At 37.4% G+C, this 23,396-nt stretch overlaps 1 protein-coding gene across 1 annotated transcript; it reads left to right on the forward strand.

Moving 5' to 3' along the window:
- The first annotated feature begins 1,237 nt into the window (after positions 1 to 1,237).
- LOC142355447 (uncharacterized) lies at positions 1,238 to 13,880 on the forward strand. The gene is made up of 2 exons (XM_075407630.1): positions 1,238 to 1,768; positions 11,801 to 13,880. Exons 1-2 carry the CDS (start codon positions 1,669 to 1,671, stop codon positions 13,738 to 13,740), a joined length of 2,040 nt encoding a protein of 679 aa, XP_075263745.1. The 5' UTR covers positions 1,238 to 1,668; the 3' UTR covers positions 13,741 to 13,880.
- Positions 13,881 to 23,396: the final 9,516 nt, after the last annotated feature.

Genomic DNA, 23,396 nt, shown 5'->3' on the forward strand with positions numbered 1-23,396 from the left:
AAAAAAAATTGTATTGTAGATCAGTTTTTGTCCTGCTGTGTTTTGTCTTTCTTTTTCTCTTCGGCAACATGAGTAAAACATTTAAAATAAGATCTCAAAAACATTCAAATATCGTTAATTTAGAAAAAAATTATTGAAAAAGAGTTAAACAACCGAGGCTTTTTTCCTGTAAGTTGTTTTTCGAAATAGGCTGATCTTCATGCGCTGATGAAATTTTTTAGGTTTTAAATTTTTCAGTTAGCATTAGTTAGAAAGAACACAGAAACGGTCCATTTGCTTTTTTCCTCAAGATTTAGCTTTGGAAAATTTTCAGCTGTACTCTGCAATTCAGCCCGGTAAAATTTAGTTTAATTGATTCCACATGGCGTGTTCTGTTTTTGAAGTTCGTAATTTTATTCCCTTCCAATTGTTTGCGACTATTTTTTGACGCACTTCCTGATCTGATTAACTATAAAAAACGACATGTTATTTACAATTTCAAGTGGTGAGCTATAAACCTGTTTTTGTTCATGAATTTGACGTTTGTTCAACATCCGTGTACATTGAGTAACAGTTCAGTCAATGTGTTTTCTAAATGGCGATTAAAATCATTTATAGCTGGCAAGGAGGGGGGAAGGAAGCATGCGTTTTTCCATATTGCTCGGAGACTTGGGACGATTATTTTCCATTGGTTACTACCACAATCTTTGCTTTCTCAATTGCACATACTCATTTAGCAGAAAGATTAAATTTAGCAGAGAAAACAAATTTGCAAAAATGTTTCAAAAATGTTTGTATCATTTGATGTAAAATGTTAGTATGTGCGAATGAGAAATAAAAAGCCATATTTTAGTTGTGCTAGGCTTGCTAAAAAACTGAAGTTAAAATTAATTGCATTATAATAATTTTTCCTAAATTTGGTAATAAACTAAATCGACGTTGAGAAAATTGGTAATTATAATAGGCGTGTCACTAATTTTGAAAGTTTAGAGGTTTAAAAAGGTTGAAAAAGAGGTTGAAAAGGTTAATTGATATCTGAAAAAATTCATCTTTCGTTATTTTATTTCGTCTAAGTGATAGCTGAACGTATTTTAGGCTAAATTGGCTATTTTCGCTCCATAATCAGAGTGTCTACGTACATTGATTAATAATTTACTGTTCGCTTTTGCCGCTGGAAAAAAAACAGTGGATAAAAAGTATATTTATAATTGTGGAAAAAGCACCTGTTCTAAACAAAACGGGCCAAATTTATGGAAAAAGCAAAAAAGCATCTGCTAAACATTACCGTTTGAGGCTTTCATTTCAATCTTTGTTAAATAATGTGCTTCTTTGTCGTTCAAAATCAACTCAAATGGAAAGATTATCTCCGTTGTTACCAAATCATCAAAACTGAGCATTAATTTTCTATGCTTTTCAAACTGCCACTTTCAAATTTAACGCAAAATTTCAATGTTATTTGATCAAAAAGGGAGAGTTGTTTAGAGGTCAGATTTTGGCAGAAACTGTCCTCAATATCAATGCAACTAGGAAAAATATATCCAAAGAAATATTCACAAGTTTGAATTCCAGATATTTTTATTAGATTTCCAGTATTTGAGATTTCAAAACGAGCTGACAGTTTGGAGTGATAATCAAAGGAGAGTTGTGACTGACAGTTTATATTTAGTTAGGGTTCAGATTCGTGAAATCATGGGTTGTGGGGCGAGCAAAACGACAGCAGCCACGGAGCCAAGAGCGAGTACGCCCACACATGGTACATACGACGCACAGATCATTGATGAAACCCCAAGTGAGTGTCATTGGGAGATATACATTTGACTTTTTTCAATCCTTTCAAATTTTCATTTTCCCGATCTTCAAGCTCGAGATTAAATTATTGAAGGAGCTTATCAATAGAACAATGATAAGCACTCCGTCTCTAAATAATTTCATACCGAACTTTCCTGTTCTGTGAGCACGACTGAAATAGTAGTTTGCTTAATAAATAAATAAGCGCTGCATTGAAAAAAACTTTCAGAGTTCTATGACGATTCACGGCAATCACTGCAAGATGACAAGATGCATTTGCAATGAAAAATTCTTTTACCATACTTTTTATGGATATTAATTGCAATGAACATGAAAGCGCGGTTGGAAGCGGTTAAGTTTTTTTCCATTTTTGGTGAAAAGATGCGTAAAAAATGGAGCAAACTTTTTACCGCAATGAATTTTGGCAATAGCTGTGACAAATTATGGAAAATGGAGAAATATTTAAGATTTTCCGTAAACGTTTTTGAAAGAGCTGCAAATTAAAGCAGTCTTTTTCTTTTTTATCACAGCAGAAACTCTTACAACAAGTTACTATATCAGCCGCAACATTGTTTTATCGCTGAAAGAAAATGGGATTCTCTGATACCCCTGATATTACCCCTGATAAAAATATCGAAGAAGTTGCATTTTTGAGCTGGATCCATGTACCCAATTTTTTGTTCGTAATTAAGGAAAAAATACATTTCCTCTGAAAATAAGAAGTTTCTTGCTGTCTTTTTCATATATAGAATGTAATGTTTACAAATAACCAGTAGCTAGGCAAAAGCACGGGTTTTGACCAAATGTTTGTTTTGTTCAGTTTGTTTTTTTTTCTTCAATTTAGCATTAAGTTCTTTAGTTCGATTTTTTTCTTCAGTTCGGCAATTAATAAGTGGAAAAAAGATAATCAAGAGAAGCAACATGTCAAAAAGCAAAAACCTGCTTCATATCAAATTTTTTCTCTAAAAAATGATGTACAAACATCTGTTTCCAAAACATAAACACACTGAAGTCGGAAGAATGGCTCTCGAACAACTACTGGGAGCTTAAAATCTTTGCAACTTGCTTCAGTTGGGGGAGGGGGTGGAAAAAAGTTCACCAGTTTGTTTTTCATTTGACTTTTAGTGACGAACTGCCGCCGCTGGAGTTCAGCTGAGGACACTTGCGGAATGAGAGAGAAACTTAAACATCTAAAACCGAATAACTCAAGGGCCTTAAAGTTCGAAAAGTCACAACGGTCACGCAAAAATTTTGCGTAAAAAGACCAACGCGTTTACAATAATTTCTTCAAACGTCGTTCGACAGCAGTTAAGCGCCTGGAAAAAATTTTGCTCTCGCCGTTCTTGATATCACGTATATGTTTTATTTATCTCAAATATTGATGGAGTGATATGACTGATAACGTGGCTGAAATAATTGGAACCGATTGTTTGACCTCAATAACCAAGTTTTTGCATCTAGACAAAAAATTATTTAGCTGAACAAACCCGAGACCAAAGATAGTTTTGTTGACAATTTTTTGTATTCCAGATTAATCAAATATACAGTTCTTTCACATATCGCGTTTACTCCTGAATATAAGAAGCTCGCCTATTTATTTAGCTTGCAAAAACTTGACTCAAACAGAAAATTCAATTTTGTCATTTTGTTCCTTCCGAAGTTTTTTAGACGGATTGCTCTTGTTTCTCCTAACTTTAAACATTTTAAACTGGATTTTGGCTAGTCCCGGACCTAACGCCAAGTCAATTTCAGTAGTGGGCAAGTCTAAATCCAAGTCTTATTTCATTACTGATTCAGAACTATGATCATGTCACTTTTTACACTTGGCAGTCTTAATCCAAGACTGGGCTGAGACTTGGCAAGTCTAATCCAAGTCTGATTTAAGACTTGGCAATTCTTAATCCAAGTCTGATTTAAGACTTGGCAATTCTTAATCCATAACGTTGAATCAGGTATATCCATCTGTGAACAATTTTGTAATCAGATTTGGTTGTTCCAGGAATCACTTTGACAAACTTGATTGCACAATTTGTGTTTGATTTATTTAGTGACTAAAGCAAAAAGAAAATGGTTTAGTGGGGACTTTTATTTACTATAATTACTCAACCGAGCTTCCAGTCGAGGTAATTTCTTTTTTCATTAGCATTTTTTCATGTGTCGAGAAATAGCATTTCAGTAGTCGAGCTAGACAATTTACGGTCCTTCCATATTTCAAGCAAAAGCCTTCTCTGCTTTTTTGTAAATCCGGGATGTATTTTATTTTTATTTTTCAGCTATGCTAACCAGAAGTTGGCTAAACTTGATCTAGAGTTGTAACGGCTGCTCTCCTTGTGTTTCACAAAGAAAGTTTTACACCGCCCAGTTCGTTCTGAGTGGTTACAAAATCTGTCCGGATACTTCGTTTATGCAGTTCGCTTTTGTAACTGTATATCCGCTCTGCTGTACTTACCGTTGCATTAACTATTTTAGTTCGTAACTATTTGCTGATCTTAGTTTTTTCAACTATCAATTTGAACTGGATTGCTACAGATCGCACAATACGGGATCTCTTTATGTATACCAGTTCAATCCGATAGAAAAAACAAATCGAAGACAAAGATATATGTCTAAGACCTGTTTGTGCAAAAATATTTAAATTTAAACCTAAGTTGGTATTTGCTGTTTGTACTCACAAGTTGAGAATACCAGAAGTTGGGGTTGTAACAGTTGAATTTCAGCTCCAATAATTCGTTGATGCAAGACACAGTAACAGAATTTACCGCTCAAGAATAATATTTTGAATACAAGACACAGCAACAATTTACTGCTCAGGAATATTTCTAGTTCAAGACACAGTAACACGTTATTTACTGCTCAAGACAATTTGTTTTTGCAATATTTTGCTGAGTTATACTTTCAGCCGTTTTCTGCGGCTACTACGTTGAGTTCTGTGTGTTGTTTTTTGTTATTTCCCCCTTTTTCTCTTTTTTCTCACGTGACAAACCGTAACTAGAACTAGAACTATAACTATAACTATTAAATGACTAAGACATCAGAAAGTGTTTTGTTTCTATTTTCCCCGCCTATGCAAGCTTGTTATTCCTTAAGCTCAGCTCCAACATCGCCGGCCCTGTTTTCCTTCGTGAAAACATCATTGTCAGTTGGAAGTACTGGAGCGAGCTTCACTACGGGCCTCTTGTAGTATCCATCTTTTGTTCGGATTTTCGCTGATCGAATCACTCCATCGGAACCTTCAAATGTTTCGGTTATTCGACCCAGATTGTAATATCCACGTTTGTCACTGTCTTCCACTAACCACACAAGATCACCCTGCTGAAGACTTCTGTCCGTTGTGGTCTGCCATTTCTTTCGACTATTCAACGTTGGCAAGTATTCTTTACGGAATCTGTCCCAGATGAGGTCTGCGTAAGCTTGTGTTTGTCGGAAGAGCTTTCTATGATCAACAAATTGCTCTGCACCTGATAGATACGGTAAACAAAGGTTCTTGTTGCCAAGTAGGAAATGGTTTGGAGTAATAGCTTCTAAATCGGTAGCATCAGAACTGACCTGGGTCAGCGGTCTAGCATTCAACGTCTGTTCAACAAGACACATCTTGGTTGACAGAACGTCCTCCGTGACTGATCGGTTGCCCAGCACTGCGTACATTGCCTTCTTGCAACTCCTAACCAATCTTTCCCACACTCCTCCAAAGTGTGGTGCTGCAGGTGGGTTGAACTTCCATCTGATACCTTGTTGAATCAGATGTTCTTCAATTCGCACCCTGTTCCATGCTGCTATATACTCTGCCAGTTCCTTTTCAGCTCCAACGAAGTTTGTCCCGTTATCGCTAATCATTTTGACCGGTTTGCCTCTTCGTGCAATGAATCGCATAATTGCGTTCAGACAAAAATCAGTGTCTAGTTTTGGTACAATCTCTATATGTACCGCACGTACAGTAAGGCATGTGAATAGACAGCACCAACGCTTTTCGTTTCTTCGACCAATCTTTACTGTGAATGGTCCGAAATAGTCTACGCCCACATTCGAGAACACTGTTGATGCGACTAATCGTTCTTCAGGTAGTTCTGCCATTACTGGTGCCTTTGTTTGGGCTCCTCCCTTTCGACATCTAATGCATTTGTTTTTGATCGATCCCAAAGCATTTCGTATGCCTAGGATCCAGAATTTCTGCTGAACTATGTTTCTGACATGTTCAGTACCTTCGTGATGACTATTCTTGTGTTCATTTCGCAAGAATAATTCTACTACATGGTGCTTCCAATGTAACAGTATTGGATGCTTGGTTTCGAAGTTCAATTCACTTTTACCTATTCTGCCCTGGGCTCGAATAAGTCCTTGCTGGTCTATGAATGGTGAAAACTGGAGAATTTTGCTGTTTTTTGGAATTTCCTTTTCAGCCTTGAGAGATTTCATCTCTTCAGCAAACTGTTCTTGCTGCAGTAGTCTGAAGATGCTTGCTTGTGCATCCTCTCTTTCTTCAACACTTAGTGTTTTTGTTGCCGGTTTGTGTTTTATAAATACGCGCTGTACGTATGCCATTGTATTTACTAGTCGATTGTAATTGCTGAATCGTTCCCACTGAATCATCGGCTTCTTCTCTTCAACCTTTGCTGAGAAGACCATTTCGTCGTTTTGTTCATCTGAAGCAAATGTTAAATTCAACTGTTCAGGCCATTCGTTCTCTCGTTGCTTCAACCAGGCCGGCCCAGTGAGCCATTCGCTTCTCTTAAGTTCGTCAACATTGATCGCTCGTGTCCCGATGTCAGCTGGATTGTTAAGACCACTCACAAGATTCCACTGCGAAACATTAGTTGTATCCAAAATCTCAGCTACTCTGTTTGCAACAAACACCTGTTGCTTACGGTGGGAGCTATGAATCCATTGCAGAACGATAGTGGAGTCTGACCAAAAGTTGCAACTCTGAATCTTCGATTCGTGTTCCTTCACTATCTGTTCTTTAAGTCTCACTGCCATCACTGCTGCTTGTAGTTCCAAGCGTGGTATGGAAAGGTGTCGCATTGGTGAGACTCTGCACTTTCCGATTACAAATGCTAAGTCTGCTGAGCATTCTTTGGGCTTTGAACGTAGGTATGCCACAGCGCACATTGTGTCTTCAGATGCGTCGGCAAACACATGAAGTTCCCATTTGTCCTTGGCTGTGCTGAAGTATCTTCTATCAATGCTGGTTTCTGCTACTTCTGGAAGCTGCGCCTTCCACTTCAGAAACTCTTCTTCTTCGTTAGGTTCTACTGAGTTGTCCCAATGTTGTCCACTTTTGGTCCAGATGCTCTTCAGGAGTCGTCTCATATGGACACTGAATGGTGCAAACAGTCCAAGAGGATCAAACACTGAAGAAACTAGAGATAAGATCTTCCTTTGGGTGATTGGGGTCTCAACTTCTTTGCTTGTACCTCTACAAACCTGTAGACTATCATCGGTAATTGTCCACTGAAGCCCAAGCACCGATGACCCTTCCTGGCTGGGTTCTACTTCAACCTGCTTTGTTTTGCTGATTGATCTTAAGTCCTCTGGGATTGCGTTGGTTACCAAGTCGCTGTTGGTGATCCACTTCTTCAGTTCAAATCCATGTTTTGAGAGAAGAGGTTGCAGTTGTTTGAAAACCTTGATTGCTTCCTCAGGTGTTTCGACTGACTTGATGAAATCGTCCATGTAGAAGTTGTTTTGGATTGTTTTTGCTGCAATTGGGAACTCGTCCTCGTTATCGATCGCTACTCGCTTCAGAGCGTAGTTGGCACATGTTGGTGAACTCTTTGCTCCGAAAACATGACGTTGATACTCGTAAATTTGCACAGGTTCGTTCATTGTTGGTCGCCACAGGAATCTCAAGCAGCTTTTGTCCCGTTCAGGAACTTGCACTTGCAGAAACATTGATTCAATATCTGCGGTTAGGGCAATTGGTCCTTCTCGAAATCTGAATATTGTTCCGATTAATCCGTGTAGTAGATCGGGTCCGGCTAACAACTTGTCATTTAGGCATACGTCCTTGTATTTTGCTGCAGCGTTGCAAACACGGCGAACTTTACCCGGTTTGTTGGGGTTTAGTACTGGATGGTGTGGCAAATACCATTCCTTTCCGAAAGTGCCTTTGACTTCCGATTTACCAAGGATCTTCACAAATCCTTTTTCAACATCTGTATCAATTGACTGTTGGTACAATTCTTTTAATTTTGGGTCTCGTTGGAACCTTCGTTCCAGTGAGTAGAGCTGACCAAGGGCTGAGCCGTAGTTGTTTGGAAGACTGGGTTCTGATTCATTCCAGAGCATGCCCACTTCGTACCGCTCGCCTGTAAACTTTGTAGTGCTCTCTAGAAACTTCTGAGCTTGTCGCTCTTTCTTTGATTGACTTACAACATTTATTTTGGAAGCATAAGTTTCTATGTCCCACCATGATTGTATATTTTCTGCCACTTTCACATCTTCTGTGAAGGCAAAATGACAAACATTTTGACTTTTCTTGCCTGTCATAGGACCACTGACTACCCATCCTAATTCTGTTAAGACAGCGAAAGGCTCACTTCGTGTTCCAATCTTATAGTCCAATGGACGTTGAATTTCGTAGGCATCTTGTCCAAGTATGATGCCTACTTCCATCAGGTTGAATGTTCTGTTAGTGAGAACATTCAGGTGTCTGAATTTGTTCTTCAGTTCCTTGTAGTCATATGTTGTGTTTCCCAACGAGATTGATGGGTGTGCAAACGCTTCAATCGAATGCACCTTTGAATGTAGTCCCTTTATTGTGATAGGAACCTTCTCTGTCCTCAAATCTTGCGTCCCATGTATGCCAGCTATGTTTAAGGTAACGTCCGTGCCTTTGGCTTGTAGTTGATCCTTGACACTCTGATCGATGAATGATACTGTAGACCCACTATCGAGGAAAGCGTAGGTAGTCAACCTGTTACCACCACTCTGAACCGATACCGGAACTATTTGAAGAAAACTAGTAACTTGGTTACTCTGGTTGATTGTTGCTGCGCTTACATTAACTGCGTGACTACCCTCGTCCATTTGGTTTTCTGAGTGTAGCAGTCTGTTGTGCTTTTTGGTACATCCATTTATACCGCACGCTTTGACTTTGCAATCTTTGATTGCATGTCCTTTTCCCAGACATCCATAACATAAACGTTCTTTTCTCACTGCCACGTATCGATCATTCACACTCATGTTTTTGAATGATGGACAGTTCCAAATTTTATGAGTGCCATCGGCTAATGGACAGTGATCGCTTTGCGTCTGCTTGGTTTCTTGCAGGTTCGAACTTGCACTGAAGTTCGATGTCTTCGAGAATTGTTTTTCTCTATTTGCGTTGCATCGGTCTTCTTCTTTGCGTTCCCCTTTAAACGCTGAAAAACCTTCATGCACGAATGCCATTCGTGATAGCCATTTTTCAAACATGATTAGATCAGGCCAGTCCTCGTCTTTGTCATCGACGTAGAACCACCATTTTTCTTTAAGAACTTGAGGTAGCTTATCAACTGCCATGTACAATGTCGAACTTGATTGCAAGTCACCAATATGTTTGTACTCTTTGAGCACGTTCACGAAGTTAGATACAATAACAGAAAAATTAATCAGGCTGGTTGAATCATGAGGTTTCACTTGATTAGCTTTTCGTAGGCTCTCGAGCTGCGCATCTATAATTACATGCGGTCTTCCAAATTTTCTTTCTAAAATGACCCAGGCAGCACTATAAAATTGTCCAGAATAGCCCATTCCCGAGATTGCAGATTTCGCTTTGCCTGTTAGCAGAGTCTTCAAATGGCTCATTTTTTCTGAGTCGGGAATCGTGCGTTTATCTACTGTTGCTATGAACATGCTAGACCACTCAGGCCACTCCAGCGGGTTTCCGTCAAAATTGTTCAACCTCAATTTTGGTAAACTACTGCTTGAATGTCCAGTGTTGTAGTGCCTTCCAGCTATCGGCGATATATCCCGCCCTTCAACACTTACTGAGCGTTCGCGAGAGTTTGGGTACCATGGGTAATGCCTCTGCTTATTCCGTTCAGGGCTTAAGTCAAAGCGAGCTCTTGGTCGAATTGGTGTTTGCGTGTCGTTCATCGAATTCGCCCACTCCGAGACATCTCTCCCTTTTGGGGTCCAATTGAAAGGTGACTTGTCACGCGCCTTAGTCGATTGAGAACGTAAGTCATCTTTCTCCAATGCTGTTCTTTGCAATTGGCGCTCTAGGTCTCGCTCTTTTTCCCGAAGCTGATGTTGCATCTCTAGTTCTTTCATTTGCATTTCTAGATCCAACCTCTTTCGATCAAATTGTGCTCGTTCGGTTTGCAACTTTCTTTCAAATTCAATTTCAAATTCTTTTATTCGTTCTTCAACCCGACGTTTCACTGAAGATGCTTGCGAAGCGTTTTCTGTATCCTGGTTGATTGTCCGTGTAACCGTATTCGTCGTTGCATTGCTTGTGTTACCATGGTTTTGGTTAAACTCTGGAATTCCAACGTTTTGTGCTAACTGCTGCACATTATTCGCAGGCGGTTGCTCTTCATTAGCATGAAGAGTTGACTGGCTTTGCTGGCTTGACATGTTTGTCTCTCCGTGGATATACGGTAACCACTCTGCGTTCAAATATTGAAAGTATTTTTCTCTCTCAAGTTTGCGTTTTAAAGAAATATCTGGGTCTTGGAGAGTCTCAGATTTCTTATTCACGAGTTTTTGAATGCTGTCGTCCAATTGCAGTATCTGCTGATAAAGAGTCTTGAGCTTGCTTGGTCGATCTCGATTATCAATGAGCTCAAAACCTTCTTTCTGTTTCTCAATCCACTTGTTTCGCAAGTTGTTGATCTGGCGATCCAAAACGCTTTGACTCTGTGACGGAGTCACTTCTTGTGTACTTCGGGACTGCAGCTTGAACCTCTACAGCTCCTTTATTTGTTTGCTTTAATTTAGTTTTGCTTTTCAACGTTCCTATTTGCTTTGCCTAATTGGCTTTGCGTTGTTGAAATGTTCGTTGGGTTTTGTTCTCGTTCGTCGATGACTTCGTCAATTCGACTGTGGGGTTGGACAGCAGTTTATTCCACTGTCCGGGTCGGCGGACCAAATGTAACGGCTGCTCTCCTTGTGTTTCACAAAGAAAGTTTTACACCGCCCAGTTCGTTCTGAGTGGTTACAAAATCTGTCCGGATACTTCGTTTATGCAGTTCGCTTTTGTAACTGTATATCCGCTCTGCTGTACTTACCGTTGCATTAACTATTTTAGTTCGTAACTATTTGCTGATCTTAGTTTTTTCAGCTATCAATTTGAACTGGATTGCTACAGATCGCACAATACGGGATCTCTTTATGTATACCAGTTCAATCCGATAGAAAAAACAAATCGAAGACAAAGATATATGTCTAAGACCTGTTTGTGCAAAAATATTTAAATTTAAACCTAAGTTGGCTTTTGCTGTTTGTACTCACAAGTTGAGAATACCAGAAGTTGGGGTTGTAACAGTTGAATTTCAGCTCCAATAATTCGTTGATGCAAGACACAGTAACAGAATTTACCGCTCAAGAATAATATTTTGAATACAAGACACAGTAACAATTTACTGCTCAGGAATATTTCTAGTTCAAGACACAGTAACACGTTATTTACTGCTCAAGACAATTTGTTTTTGCAATATTTTGCTGAGTTATACTTTCAGCCGTTTTCTGCGGCTACTACGTTGAGTTCTGTGTGTTGTTTTTTGTTATTTCCCCCTTTTTCTCTTTTTTCTCACGTGACAAACCGTAACTAGAACTAGAACTATAACTATAACTATTAAATGACTAAGACATCAGAAAGTGTTTTGTTTCTATTTTCCCCGCCTATGCAAGCTTGTTATTCCTTAAGCTCAGCTCCAACAAGAGTCGCGTCATAGGCTATTTGTGTCCAGCGCTGTCTTTTCATGCCACTTTTTGGACAAGAATGGTCATTTCAAAAGTCGAGATGAGGTCTAAACCTGGAAGCAAACTATAAAAAATGCTGCATAAATGTGAAATCAATTATTTTCGGTCACTTCTTTCAATTTTTTAGTTCAATCGCTGAAACATCAAACTAGAAATTCAATCAACTTATTTCAACCTGATGATGAAATTTTTATCCCCAACCGCACCGACCCAGCTGAACAAAACCGACAACCAGATGTAGAGGAACAGTCCACGACAAACGACTCAAACCAAAGGAGGTCTAGTCACGTGACTAGCAATGATTCGGGACTCGAAGAGGATAACGGGCAGATAACCGAGCCCGCGACCCGAGCTGAGACCTCGCACTCAAATCACCCTGATGTTAAATCAGCAGACGAACAACCCGGAATTTTGACCCCCGACAACGAGAGATCCGCCGTTTTCATCGAAGACAAAGCACCTGAAAATCCTAATCAGGAACGGACCCATACAGGTGTGAGCGAAAATGACCCTCATGAACAAATTTACCTAAACGAACCCGAAATTGTTCCTGAAAGCTCGGTTCTTCTCGGCGATGAGAGTACAACAGTTCTCGTAAACCCGAGCGAGCAGGAAATTTTGGAGCTTGGTGGGAGTATTCAAAACGAAATTGAAACTGAAAATAACGTGAATGACAACAGCGCTGAAAATGACTGGAACACTGATTTCGACAATTCGTCCTCTAACTTAATCAAACCAAACGGCGAAGACCCCCAACAAAACACGTTGTTAATTGCTGGAACCGCTTTAGAGACAACTGAACCTGCAGAAAATGAACAAAGACAAGAATTTGAACAAAAAAATAAGTCTCCCGAACCAATTGCGAGGCCTGCTACGTCAAAAAGACCCAGCTCAGCCCAGTCCAGAGCTCACTCCGCTTTTAAAAGACCAGAATCGTCAAATTCAGCGAAAATAGCCCCAATGGCACCTTTTATAGCCCGGCAGCAAACTAAACCTGAATCCAGACCTGCCTCGGCGAAGTCCGAGAAAGCAACCGAATCCGTCCCAAATGCAGACGTGGTTCAGCCAAAGACTCAGAGCAGAAGTGGTTCGGCTAAGTCGACAAAAAGCATAACGAACTTTAATTCAAGGCCAGCGTCCAAAATAAGTAACAAAAGTGCACAGAGTTTGCCAATTGAAACACTTCCAGAGAACAAATTAGCCGAAATTAACAGTGGCCGACAGAGTCAGCAATCTGTTAAGTCAATGACCATTCATGGCGACTCTGGCAGGAATTCGCCCGTAGTGAAAAAGACATCCCGACCGGGTTCCAAAAACAGCCAGGCAACTTTTGACGTCACTCGAAAGTCTTCCGCAAATCAGTTTGACGACGGTCGCAAAACCCCACAATCGATTTCAAACTCCCCTCGACCCTCGTCAAAAACATCTCAGGCACCAAAACGACCAGAATCTGCTATTTCTCAACGTTCAACCGGTTCGCTTCGTGTTCCAGAAATCGAAACCAGCAATACGAACATAACCAATGCCGAGCGAAGCGCCAGTTCTCTGGAAGATCTGGAAATGTTGCAGCATGTCATGGAAGGAACCCTAGAACCCCCAAAATCCGATGACGTCAACAATTGCGAGCAGGTATCAAGCTCTACGGGCGCAGATGAGCCGGACGGGAAACCAAACACAAACGAAAACGAAACGTGGAGTAACGATCCGATTGCTACGAAGGAGAATAGTTACGCTAACGACGATGACTTTGTTCCAGAAACAGAATTAACTCCAGAAGCCAAACCCCAGGAAGCCAAAAACAATGGAAATGCTGGAGAAACCACAAAGTCAGCAGAAAATGATTCCCACCCTGCCGGTATGTCGAAAGAAAACACACAAAGTGAACTAGAGGATGTTGAAAAAAATAACCTGTTGGATACTTTTTCGACCAAAAATTTGGAACAGTCAATGAGGCCAAACAGTGGTGGGGGAAATAAAAATACCTTGGGGGAGCCAGATAAAACAAACGAAGTAATCAATAGTCCTATTAGGAGTCCTGACGAGCAAGAGGAACATGTTAACGCATAGATGTTCAAACTTTCCACCTTACCCCAGAACCGCAGGTTTTGGATGTAATTTGATGGTACAGCAGTTAGACACAGAAGTTATGTACATGTGATTCAATAAAATTCCAAAATTTTGGTTGAAAATTAATTTTTTTTCTTGAATTTTCTTTGATGTCATGTTCTCTCTAATTAGTTAGGGTGTTTGAGTACGGGCAACTACTGTAGAAATGCACCAGCACTGGATTTGAAACTCAAATAATAACTGACTAACTGCAGAAGGGTGTCAGGTTTTCAACCCTTAATTTTATTCATATATTTTATGGCCTTTGGCCATGCCTCGCAGGCCATGGCCATTCCTCAGCGGCCCGTGATTGTTGGCATGATTCTTTCACAATCGAATAAGGGCGCAGTTTACTCGATTTATCAGTCCTTTTTCGGCTGAACGCTATATTTATTTTATTATTCACTGCAATTAAGAACCAGCATTTTTAAATGCTGGTGCCACTATATCGAAACAACATGAACCATCAAGAAAAGAATTATCAAACTTTAAAAAAGCAGAGCTCGAGGAAACTGGAGAAAACCCAAAACTGAAAAACTGACGAACCGAATTTCATCATATCCACAAGTGCAGCAATTAGCACTTACTTTGTGCAAAAGGGGGTTTTTCAAAATCTATCTGCCAAATTTCTTAATGTGTCATTTTTTTGATCTCTCAGATGTTTAATAATAGTCAAAGGGCATATTTACGAGGAATCAAATGCCTCGCAGGTACCGACAATGCCCTAGGCACTTAAAATATTTAGATTATTACTTGACATTTACTATGTATGTAATGAATTTATTCTCTTATTTGATCAGCCAATTAGTAGTGGCTGAACAGTATGGTTAGATTCTATTTTAATTAGTAATTACTTTAACCGAATTGTTTGAATAGTGTGCAAGTGTTGTATTTGAAACAGGTAGAAAACTTTCCAAAGAAAAGAGCAGTTGGGTCGCGTTTTGACTATAATTTGATTCTTTATCAATTTTGGTATTTTCCGTTAAAATTATCGTAAAATTAGCAATATATTTAAGGTGTTTAAGCTATCATACAGGAAATTAGAAAAAAATACAATCAGGGGGGGGGGGGATTGGCTGCACAGTGCCACGTTCTAAATGCCTAAACAATTTGGGATTTGCAGGGGTAAGAATTTGGGCGCTACTTCTTTATCCGTTTATGAGGACGAAAAGTCGAATGGTTCAGACAAAAAATAGGTCGAGCAAAAAATTGCTTAACAAATGTTAAGAAATTTAACAGGACTAATCTAATTGCTACAGACTTCGTTCGAGAGCAACTAACAAACTTCGTTTAAGAGCAATTACAAAGTGCTCGCAATATGCACAATATAACAAAGCGGAACTGCATCTGAAAGTGTTATATATGCTTAAAATGATTTAAAAACGACCGCTAAATCACAAAACCAAGAAAGTTCTTGAAAATTTGCACTTAAAATTAATTCTTTTGCTTAAGAAATCAATTTTACACTTCGTTCTCATTCTTTTTTCATCCCCTTACAGTTTTGTAATTGCAAAAACCATCCATTATTTGTTTTTCCTTACTTTTGCTCAGGTGATCATTCCAAAAGAACTTGACCATACCAGACAAGTCTTAATTCTAGTCTTATTTCGTTTTTTTTCAGTGCTGGGCAAGTCATAAGACAAGTTTTACAAGTCTGGCAAGACTTTGGAAACAATTGTAAGTTGATTCTGAAGTCAAAACTAATTTTTCAAATGTTGAGTGAAAATTTTCAATTTTCTAACATGCCACGTTTTTGGTGTTAATTTTTAGCTATTTTACCGGTGTGAGTGCAAAACAGTCGTAATCACAGTAATCTAAAATGATCAACTACTACGGATGGTCAGAGCAGGTCATAATAATTGATTTTCAACTGGATTTTAGCCTCAAAAAAGCCGAAATCACCGCGTTTTTTGTAACTTTAGTCGAATATACTATAATCCAAAATAGATTGGACTGTAATCAGTCGGTCTTTTTCTGAAAAAAGATCTTTGTTATGTTAGTTAAAGAACAGAACAATTCAAATCAAAGCTCACTGTTGATAGGTCCAACCGGCTTCCTAATCAGTTTCATATTTAATTATCTGGTTTCTTTACTCGAAAGATTCGAAAGGTCGTTTCGACTTTTAAAAATGTTCTGATTTCAAATAAACAGTAGCTCATTGAAATTTGACATTATCCTTCTTTAATTTCGTCAAAATGTAGCTTAATGTCGGCAGTGAAAAAATGTTTCTTCTTCTCTTCTTTCTAATGAAATAAATTTCATTTTTTTTGCAATTTTATGCCTTAAGTTATGTTTTTCTGGCTGTGATACTCCTACATTTCACATTTTTCTATTTTTAGGCACTGGCCAATTCACGTTTTTCTCGTTTTGCCATATTATCACATTAGTTAGAGTTCACATTTTGCATATTTGGAGTTCAACATAAAGCACAATTGAAGATGCCCAAAAGTCTCGAAAGGCATAGATTATGGTTTTAACGGCTTCGACACCCCTTTTTCGAAGAAATTAAAACATAACCGACTAACGTCGGGAGAATTGCTCTCAAACGACTGGCGACCGGATGGCTTCGTCAATAGCCAGCCACGGGGGGGGGGGGGGGGTTGGGGGTGCACCGGAGACTGATGGGGGCAACATTGGGTTGGGTGGGGCAACAGCGCGGTGGGGGGAGGCAATAGTGGGGGTGGGGGATCAACAGGGGGCAGGTGACTGAACCTCTAAGAACCGCCCTCCACACCATAAGTATAAGTATAAGTCTCCAAAACAGTTTGAGCTAAAACAGATCTAAAAGGCTCTAAGAGCACTTAATGCCCACTGGGCGCTACCTGTTGATCCCGTTTTTAAGGACGAAAAGTCAAAAGGGTCAGACGAAAAATCGGTCTAGCGAAAAATTGCGAAAAAGACCGACAGGACTAATATAATTGCTACAAACTTCGTTTGAGAGCAATTAAATAATTTTTCACATTCCTCTATTATTTTCGTTTTAACTTTGTTTTTTTCCGTCGTAAGATGTTCCATGGACAATGACAGGTCTCATTGTCTTTTTTGGAGGAAATATTGAGCCTATATTCGGATTTGAGTAGATAGCTGATGGCTTTCATGACTTCGAAAAATTTGTTTTCGAAAAATTTCGAATTTCTCATTTTGTTCATTTTCGTCTATCTGTTACCTAGTCTTGTTATTTTGAGGTCACATATGACATTTTTTTGTCGAGGGAAGGTGCAAGTGTACAAAATTTAAGGTTCTTTTTAAAAAGAATTCGTTATGAATTTACTGGCTTCGGTACTAATTTTTCGCAAGAAAAGTAACTAGTTTTTGATTTTTGTCTATATTTGACGTTATTTTTGTAGACGTAAGGCATATTCTGATTACCCACAGTTCTCAAGCGCTTCACTTGGACAAATAATCGAATCTACTTATTTATTTCATTTCGTAGCTATTGGCTCTTATGACTTTGAAAATAACAAACGCATATCTTAGTTTTAAGATTTTTGTCTTATCTTAGCTTTTTTGTCAATTTTTTTACCTATCCCCATTACTGAGAGTTTGCATAGCAAATAATTGGCATTCAAGAAGGCACAACCAAACATTTTTTGAGTTGCAGAAAATGGTTTTACGGCGTCGACAGCGTTTTCTCACAAAATTCATTTTAATTTTTTTGTAGTCTCTATTTGTTGTTCCTTTTGTAACCGCAAGAAAAATAGATTCAGACAGGTCCTAAAGCCCTCTTTTCATAGCAATGGTGATTAAAAAGTTTGGATAATTTCAGTTGATATCTAATGGTTTTCCTTACCTTAAAACTAATTGTTTTTAAAAATATAATCGAATTCATTAAATTTTGCTGTTTTTTGTCAAATTGTAACCAAGCCTTATTATGGTATGGTCCCATATCGTTTCGATCAAAATATAAGTTATTTTGCTCAGTTTATTTTTATCTGACGCTATCTGGACTTTGTTTTTAAATTTTTTTTGAAAAAATGGACGTAAAGTTTTGGATGTAGTCAATGTTTGTTGTTTTCGTTCGTGTTGACTCGCTTTCCTAATAATGGCAATTATCAACAATCTAATGCGGTATTTTTTAATCCACTGAAATGTTTGCGTTGGAGGCAATATTTTTTTCGAACACTAAATTTTTTGAAAAACTACTTGAATTTTTGGGGTTTTCTATCTGTTCTCATGTGGATGAGTGGGGCGGGAACTTTATGTGCGAACGCACATAACCGAGCCTCCTTGTCTTGATATAGTGTGTAGAGAAGCTTCTTCCTGCTTAACCATTACAATTAAATTTGCTACTTGTGAATGACAATAGTTTTTACTATACCAGACAATTTTACGTGTTTTGGTCAGACGTTGTTACTTTTACGTGTTTTCTGTAGTAACATCAGCGAATTTTGACTCTCAGGCAAATTTTCAAGTTGAGCAATCAATTGTATTTAATTAAGTTGTAGTTGTGGTTCCAAAAAATATTTTCGATAGAAAATGAAAAATAATCAATTTTCTTTCAGTTGCTTTTAACTCAACTGAAGCAACAGAAATCAATTGTTTTCTTGTTTCAGTTTATTATTCTGTTCTGAGGAAGAATAGTAAAAAATTCAAACAGTTTTCAATTTTATGGCATTTTTTGTCGCAAAACTTTGTGCAGAACAGAAACAAAACAGAACAAATTTTGATCTAAATTTGAAGTACACTGTAAAGCAAATGACGCGTCAAAAGATCCCCTCAATTGGGCACTTTGAATGGCAACAAACATAGTTGGAGGATTGCCAAAATATAGCTGAGATGTTTTCTTTAAACGCTCTTTTTTCTTTAAACGCTGAGATGTTATGGTTCTTATATTTTAAAGAAGAGTCTGTATAACTTATTGTTGTGTCTATAAGCTACTCTTAAAAACTTTTAATTAGTGTGACTGACGCACACTATCAATTGAATTTAACTCCTTGAATTCAATTCTGAGTGAAAGGTCATTTTTGAGAGTGAAGTTAGTCAATTGTGAACCAAAAATGAAACCAATGAAACGTGAACCAATGAAATGTGAACCAAAAATGTGAACCAATGATATGAATGAAGAACTAAAAACTGGATTAATTAAGCAGCAGACCAAATAAGAATTACGAATCAAAACGGCAAACATAGTTTAGAGAACAACAAAAACGGCAATCAAAATGCATTCAACTTCAGGACAACCGTGTTGAAAATTGTCATTTTCAATCAAAACTCTACCAAGCCAAAGAAAAGGAAATTGAGAAAGGAAATCAAAACTTGCTGGATATTCGGGTATGCATCTATAGGCAACAAAAACAGCAAAAACACTGAAGATTCGCTATATCTTCCTGATGTAAGTATTATCAAAACAAAATTTGCATTTCCCTTATTTTGCCTGTGAAGGCAGCACCATCCTCAAAACAGATTTGACCACTTGAGTAAAAGAAAATGGAAAATTACAATTTCAAATACTAGAATAGTAAAGATTTGATGCAAATTTGTCCAAAACATTCGTACTAACGTCATCCAATTAATATCACATTTGCACCAAATATTTTTGATAACAAATTTACAGTTCAGCAGAAACTTGAAACTTGTTGGCAGACCTGCTATACAAATAGGTCGAAAACAACGAATTTCAAAAAAGAATTATATATAAGTTTTTCAACCAATATCCTCATATCCAAATTTATGCAAACACAGTCTAGAAAATGAAAGAAAAAGACAAGCGTGGAAATGCTCAATTGGCCTCTAAAGTATGATTGAAATAAAAATAGAAAAAAAATAGAAGAAAAATTATAAATTTGCTTATATTATTATCTTTAAAACTATTTTGTTGTCATTAAAAACTATTCATTCACCCATTTTAAGCCTTAAAAGCATTTCATTGGGTCCTAGACACCAAAAAAAATCAGAAGATGCAAAAATGTATCAAAAAACTTGAAAAAGTTGCAAAAAATACTGCAAATTTTTAAAATTAACTCTGCATTTCCAATTTCTATACTCATGAAACAGTTTTGAACAGCAGTTCTAGCTTGCTCAGTGCTATTAGGAGCTAAAACAAAGTTCAATTAAACTCCTGTATAAGCAGAAGTTAAGAAAAGGACAAAGAACAAGAAAAACAGCAGAATTTTGTGGTAAAAATTTCAAAATTGACATTTTCAGATTTATATAGACGTTCCGATTAACTTCACAACATTAAGCACCTTATGGCCTATTCAAGCTAACTGAGGGTGTTTGTTGCACTTAATGACAGCTGCATTTCAACTCTTTATCCGTTAATAATTCTAAATTTATTAGAAAACTGCTGGAAAACATCTTAAAAAAGATACATCAATACAATCCAAACCTTTCTATGGTAAAAAATTCACTCAATTAAGAGTGAAAATGACGTCACGCTCCGACTGCTGTCAAAAATTTATGACTGAATGAACAAAAAGCAGTTTTGAAGTGATTGTGACGTCATACTGTGACGACCAACTAAGTCACTGAAATAACTAAGATCATCTGAAAGATGATCTTAGCGAAAAGATTACAAAATTACTAAATAGCATCCAACAGAAAAAGTTGCAAAATAGCCCAAAATTGCGCCTAAAAGTGAAACATTTTTAGGTGACCAAAAAATCCCCCAACCTCGCTAACACTAGTTAAGTTGAATGGAGACAGACACCGTTATCCGGTAAACTTAAGTTCAAAATAAAAAAAACTGTTTCAAAAAAGCCGTACGTTTTGTTCACCCCTACCTTTCTCGCTCTCTCTCTCTCTCTCAAAATTTTGTTGATGTTCACGTTAGAAACGGTGGCTGAAAAATGCGTATTAGCCTCTTCGTTGTTTAATTAAAAGTTTTTTCTGACAAACATTACTGTTAAATTAAAATTAGATTTGCGGAATTGTGGCAAATTTTTTGAATGTGTGCGAAACACTTGTTTTCCTCCTTCTCTTCATCAAAAACATTACCAATTTTGAAAATTAGTGAAAGGTTTTGTTCCCTATGTTATCAATTTATTTTGACTCCCAAAAAACAGTTTCGGGACGGCTATTTTTTGAACGATAATATACTTGACTATTTTGGCTTATATTTTGGTTTCCAGTTATCAAGTTTATTGAGTAAGCATGCACTTTGATATAATATCTGTTGATTGATTACAAACTATTTTTGGGTATGAGTTAACCGTTTTCTAGCAAATTAAATTTAGAAAAGCAACCTGGTGATATTTAGAATATGTCAAAATTTCTTCCGTATTTAATTTGTTGCTTTGCGGTTATCCCTTGGGTTTTTTGGACGCACCTGAAAAATTGTTCTCGTTTGTGACAATAAAAACATCTAAATGAGTTCTGGTGTGAAATTCATACACTCGACAATTTTTGTGAGCTCTAACTGCACTCAAAAACACCTCTGATTAGACCATCCCTTCAAGAAAGAGGCCTTCGATCAAAGTCGACTGCGATTTTTGTCTAGAAATCTATGCGGCGCTGGCCAAGACCATATTCAAACCAACTTTCAGTTAACCATGCTTCCAAAATAGTTTTCAAAGAAAACACGAGTGGGCGTACAAAGTTTGTCAGATGGAGCAACTTATCTTATGTACATGGTTGCTGTTGCTTATCTTACGTAAAAAAGACAGGAGATCTGCGTTCGACGTGGTTAAGTAATCTCAGGAATACTCAAATCTCATAATTTATGCTCAAAAGTCCTTAAACAAGTACATGCATGCTGTTTTTCACCCAGTCCCAGTTATTGATATTTTTCTCATTTATTACCTGAGTTATCTTTTCCTCCCCCTAGAATGTAGCATTGATCGTTTTAATCAATTTCTTCAATCAATTTTCTAATGACTGCAATGATACAATAAATCAGAACAAAAATAGTATTCCTATCACTCTTCTGTGTATTTCAGTTTCTGGGAAAATCGACAGTGATTTGAAGCAAACAGTGTGAATCATTTATGTATATTTGAGTCCTGAGTCTTAATGCATCTAAGTTTTTCGAATATCAAAATTAATTTGTATCGGAGCGGTGTTTTCTTTTTTTAAGATCTGTTCACACATTTTCATGATTTTTGAAATCAAATTGGAGTAGTGATTTTGGCCACGCCGAAACAGGTAGTGGAGCGAAAAAGCGATTGGTTTTGGGTCGTGAAATTTTTTCGCTCTAAATTTAAAGTAGAGTGAGAAAACGGTGTTTGAACAAAAATTCGCCTTCTTGTTAGTGGTTTTTGTTTCACATGCGGCAATTTCACTGACTTTTACTGTTTTTTTTTCGATTTTTTGGATCGGATTTTTTTCTGAATGTTTTTCCCAATCCATTCATAGTCCGTTCTAGGTCTAGTATTCTGTTTAATTCAAATGACGTCATTTCAAAAAGTCTTCAGTTGTCAGCTGTCAGTGAAAAATATAGCCTGATGATTCTGGAAACGCTGTTTTTTTCAGTAGAAAAATGTCCAAGTAGTCATCAGTTAAGTATATTGGCTAACCGGTTACAAAAATTACAGTTTTCTGAATTTGAGTGGGCAGTGGTGACCTTAAACTACACAAAATTTTTCAAATTCGGCCGTATTGAATGTACTCTTTTTTGGTGGTTTACAAAAACGAAATCAACAACTTTGTAGTACCGAAAAAAGTCAACAGTGTTTTTGCTTAGGCACACAAATGTCCGCAGCTACATCACTCCATATTTGATGCAATTGGGACGCTTTTTAGGGGTAAAGTTGACGCAGCAGATTATCAGACGCTTATTTTTTAGACTATTTTTTTTCCTTCTGCCAGGAATCAGCCAATCAAAAAAATGTGTTCTTATGTACGTTTCAGTTGAGCCTTAAAACGAGTTCTAAACATGCGTTTATCCTAATAACTTACTAATATCTCAAACTTCAAACTTATCTCATAACTCTGTAATTCAGATCAAAACTTGGTTTTTAATTCTTTGTGGTCTACTGATCGTCCACAGTTTTTATTGCTATAATTTTTTCTGGAAATTTTGATTTTCACCTTTTTAAAATTGAAGAAGTCCTTGATAAAGTTAGCTCTTCATAGCTTATGTTTTTTGAAAATACTTTGATTTTCCCGCATAAATTTTTCGTAAAAAAATTGTTGCGTTCTCTATTCAACACTGCATTAATCACTAGCTGGCAAACAAATTATTATTTTCCTAAAATATCAAGATTGCAACCAACTGCTTAAATGTAGATTTTAGGTAATTTTCATTTCTTCAAAATTTTTTGTTGAAATTTGTCCCGTTTGTTGCCTGAAAAATTTATGTAAACCCTCCAACCGGGTCGCTGCTTATGGCGAACACAAAATTCCCATTGGTTTTTGCCCAAGTTTTTCACTTTTATTTTCTGCTGTAATCAACTTTGGCTCACATCATGTGATTTCCTCTGTACATCATTCTTCGTCTTTCTGACATTATTATGACTTTGCAATGATTTACAGAGCGAATACAAATTAGATTTAAATCCAACTTACACTGCACACATTTGTATTGTTTGTTTAAATTAAAACATAGCGGCAGATTGCCAGAAAATAGCCGCAATAGCTTTGTAGATCTGCAATTTCAAAAAAAGTAAAAAAGACAGACCGAAAAAATTTGCCTCTTCATTGAAGGCTGATATGTTATATTTTGATTTAAAATCTGTAAA

This window comes from Convolutriloba macropyga, unplaced genomic scaffold (assembly GCF_964194025.1).
Source record: "Convolutriloba macropyga unplaced genomic scaffold, txConMacr16.3 SCAFFOLD_629, whole genome shotgun sequence".
Lineage (NCBI taxonomy): Eukaryota > Metazoa > Xenacoelomorpha > Acoela > Convolutidae > Convolutriloba > Convolutriloba macropyga.

Coding starts and splice junctions, on each gene's coding strand:
- LOC142355447 (XM_075407630.1), top strand. CDS start 1,669: ATGGGTTGTGGGGCGAGCAAAACGACAGCAGCCACGGAGCCAAGAGCG. Junction 1,769..11,800: donor GATCATTGATGAAACCCCAA/GTGAGTGTCATT, acceptor TCAATTTTTTAG/TTCAATCGCTGAAACATCAA.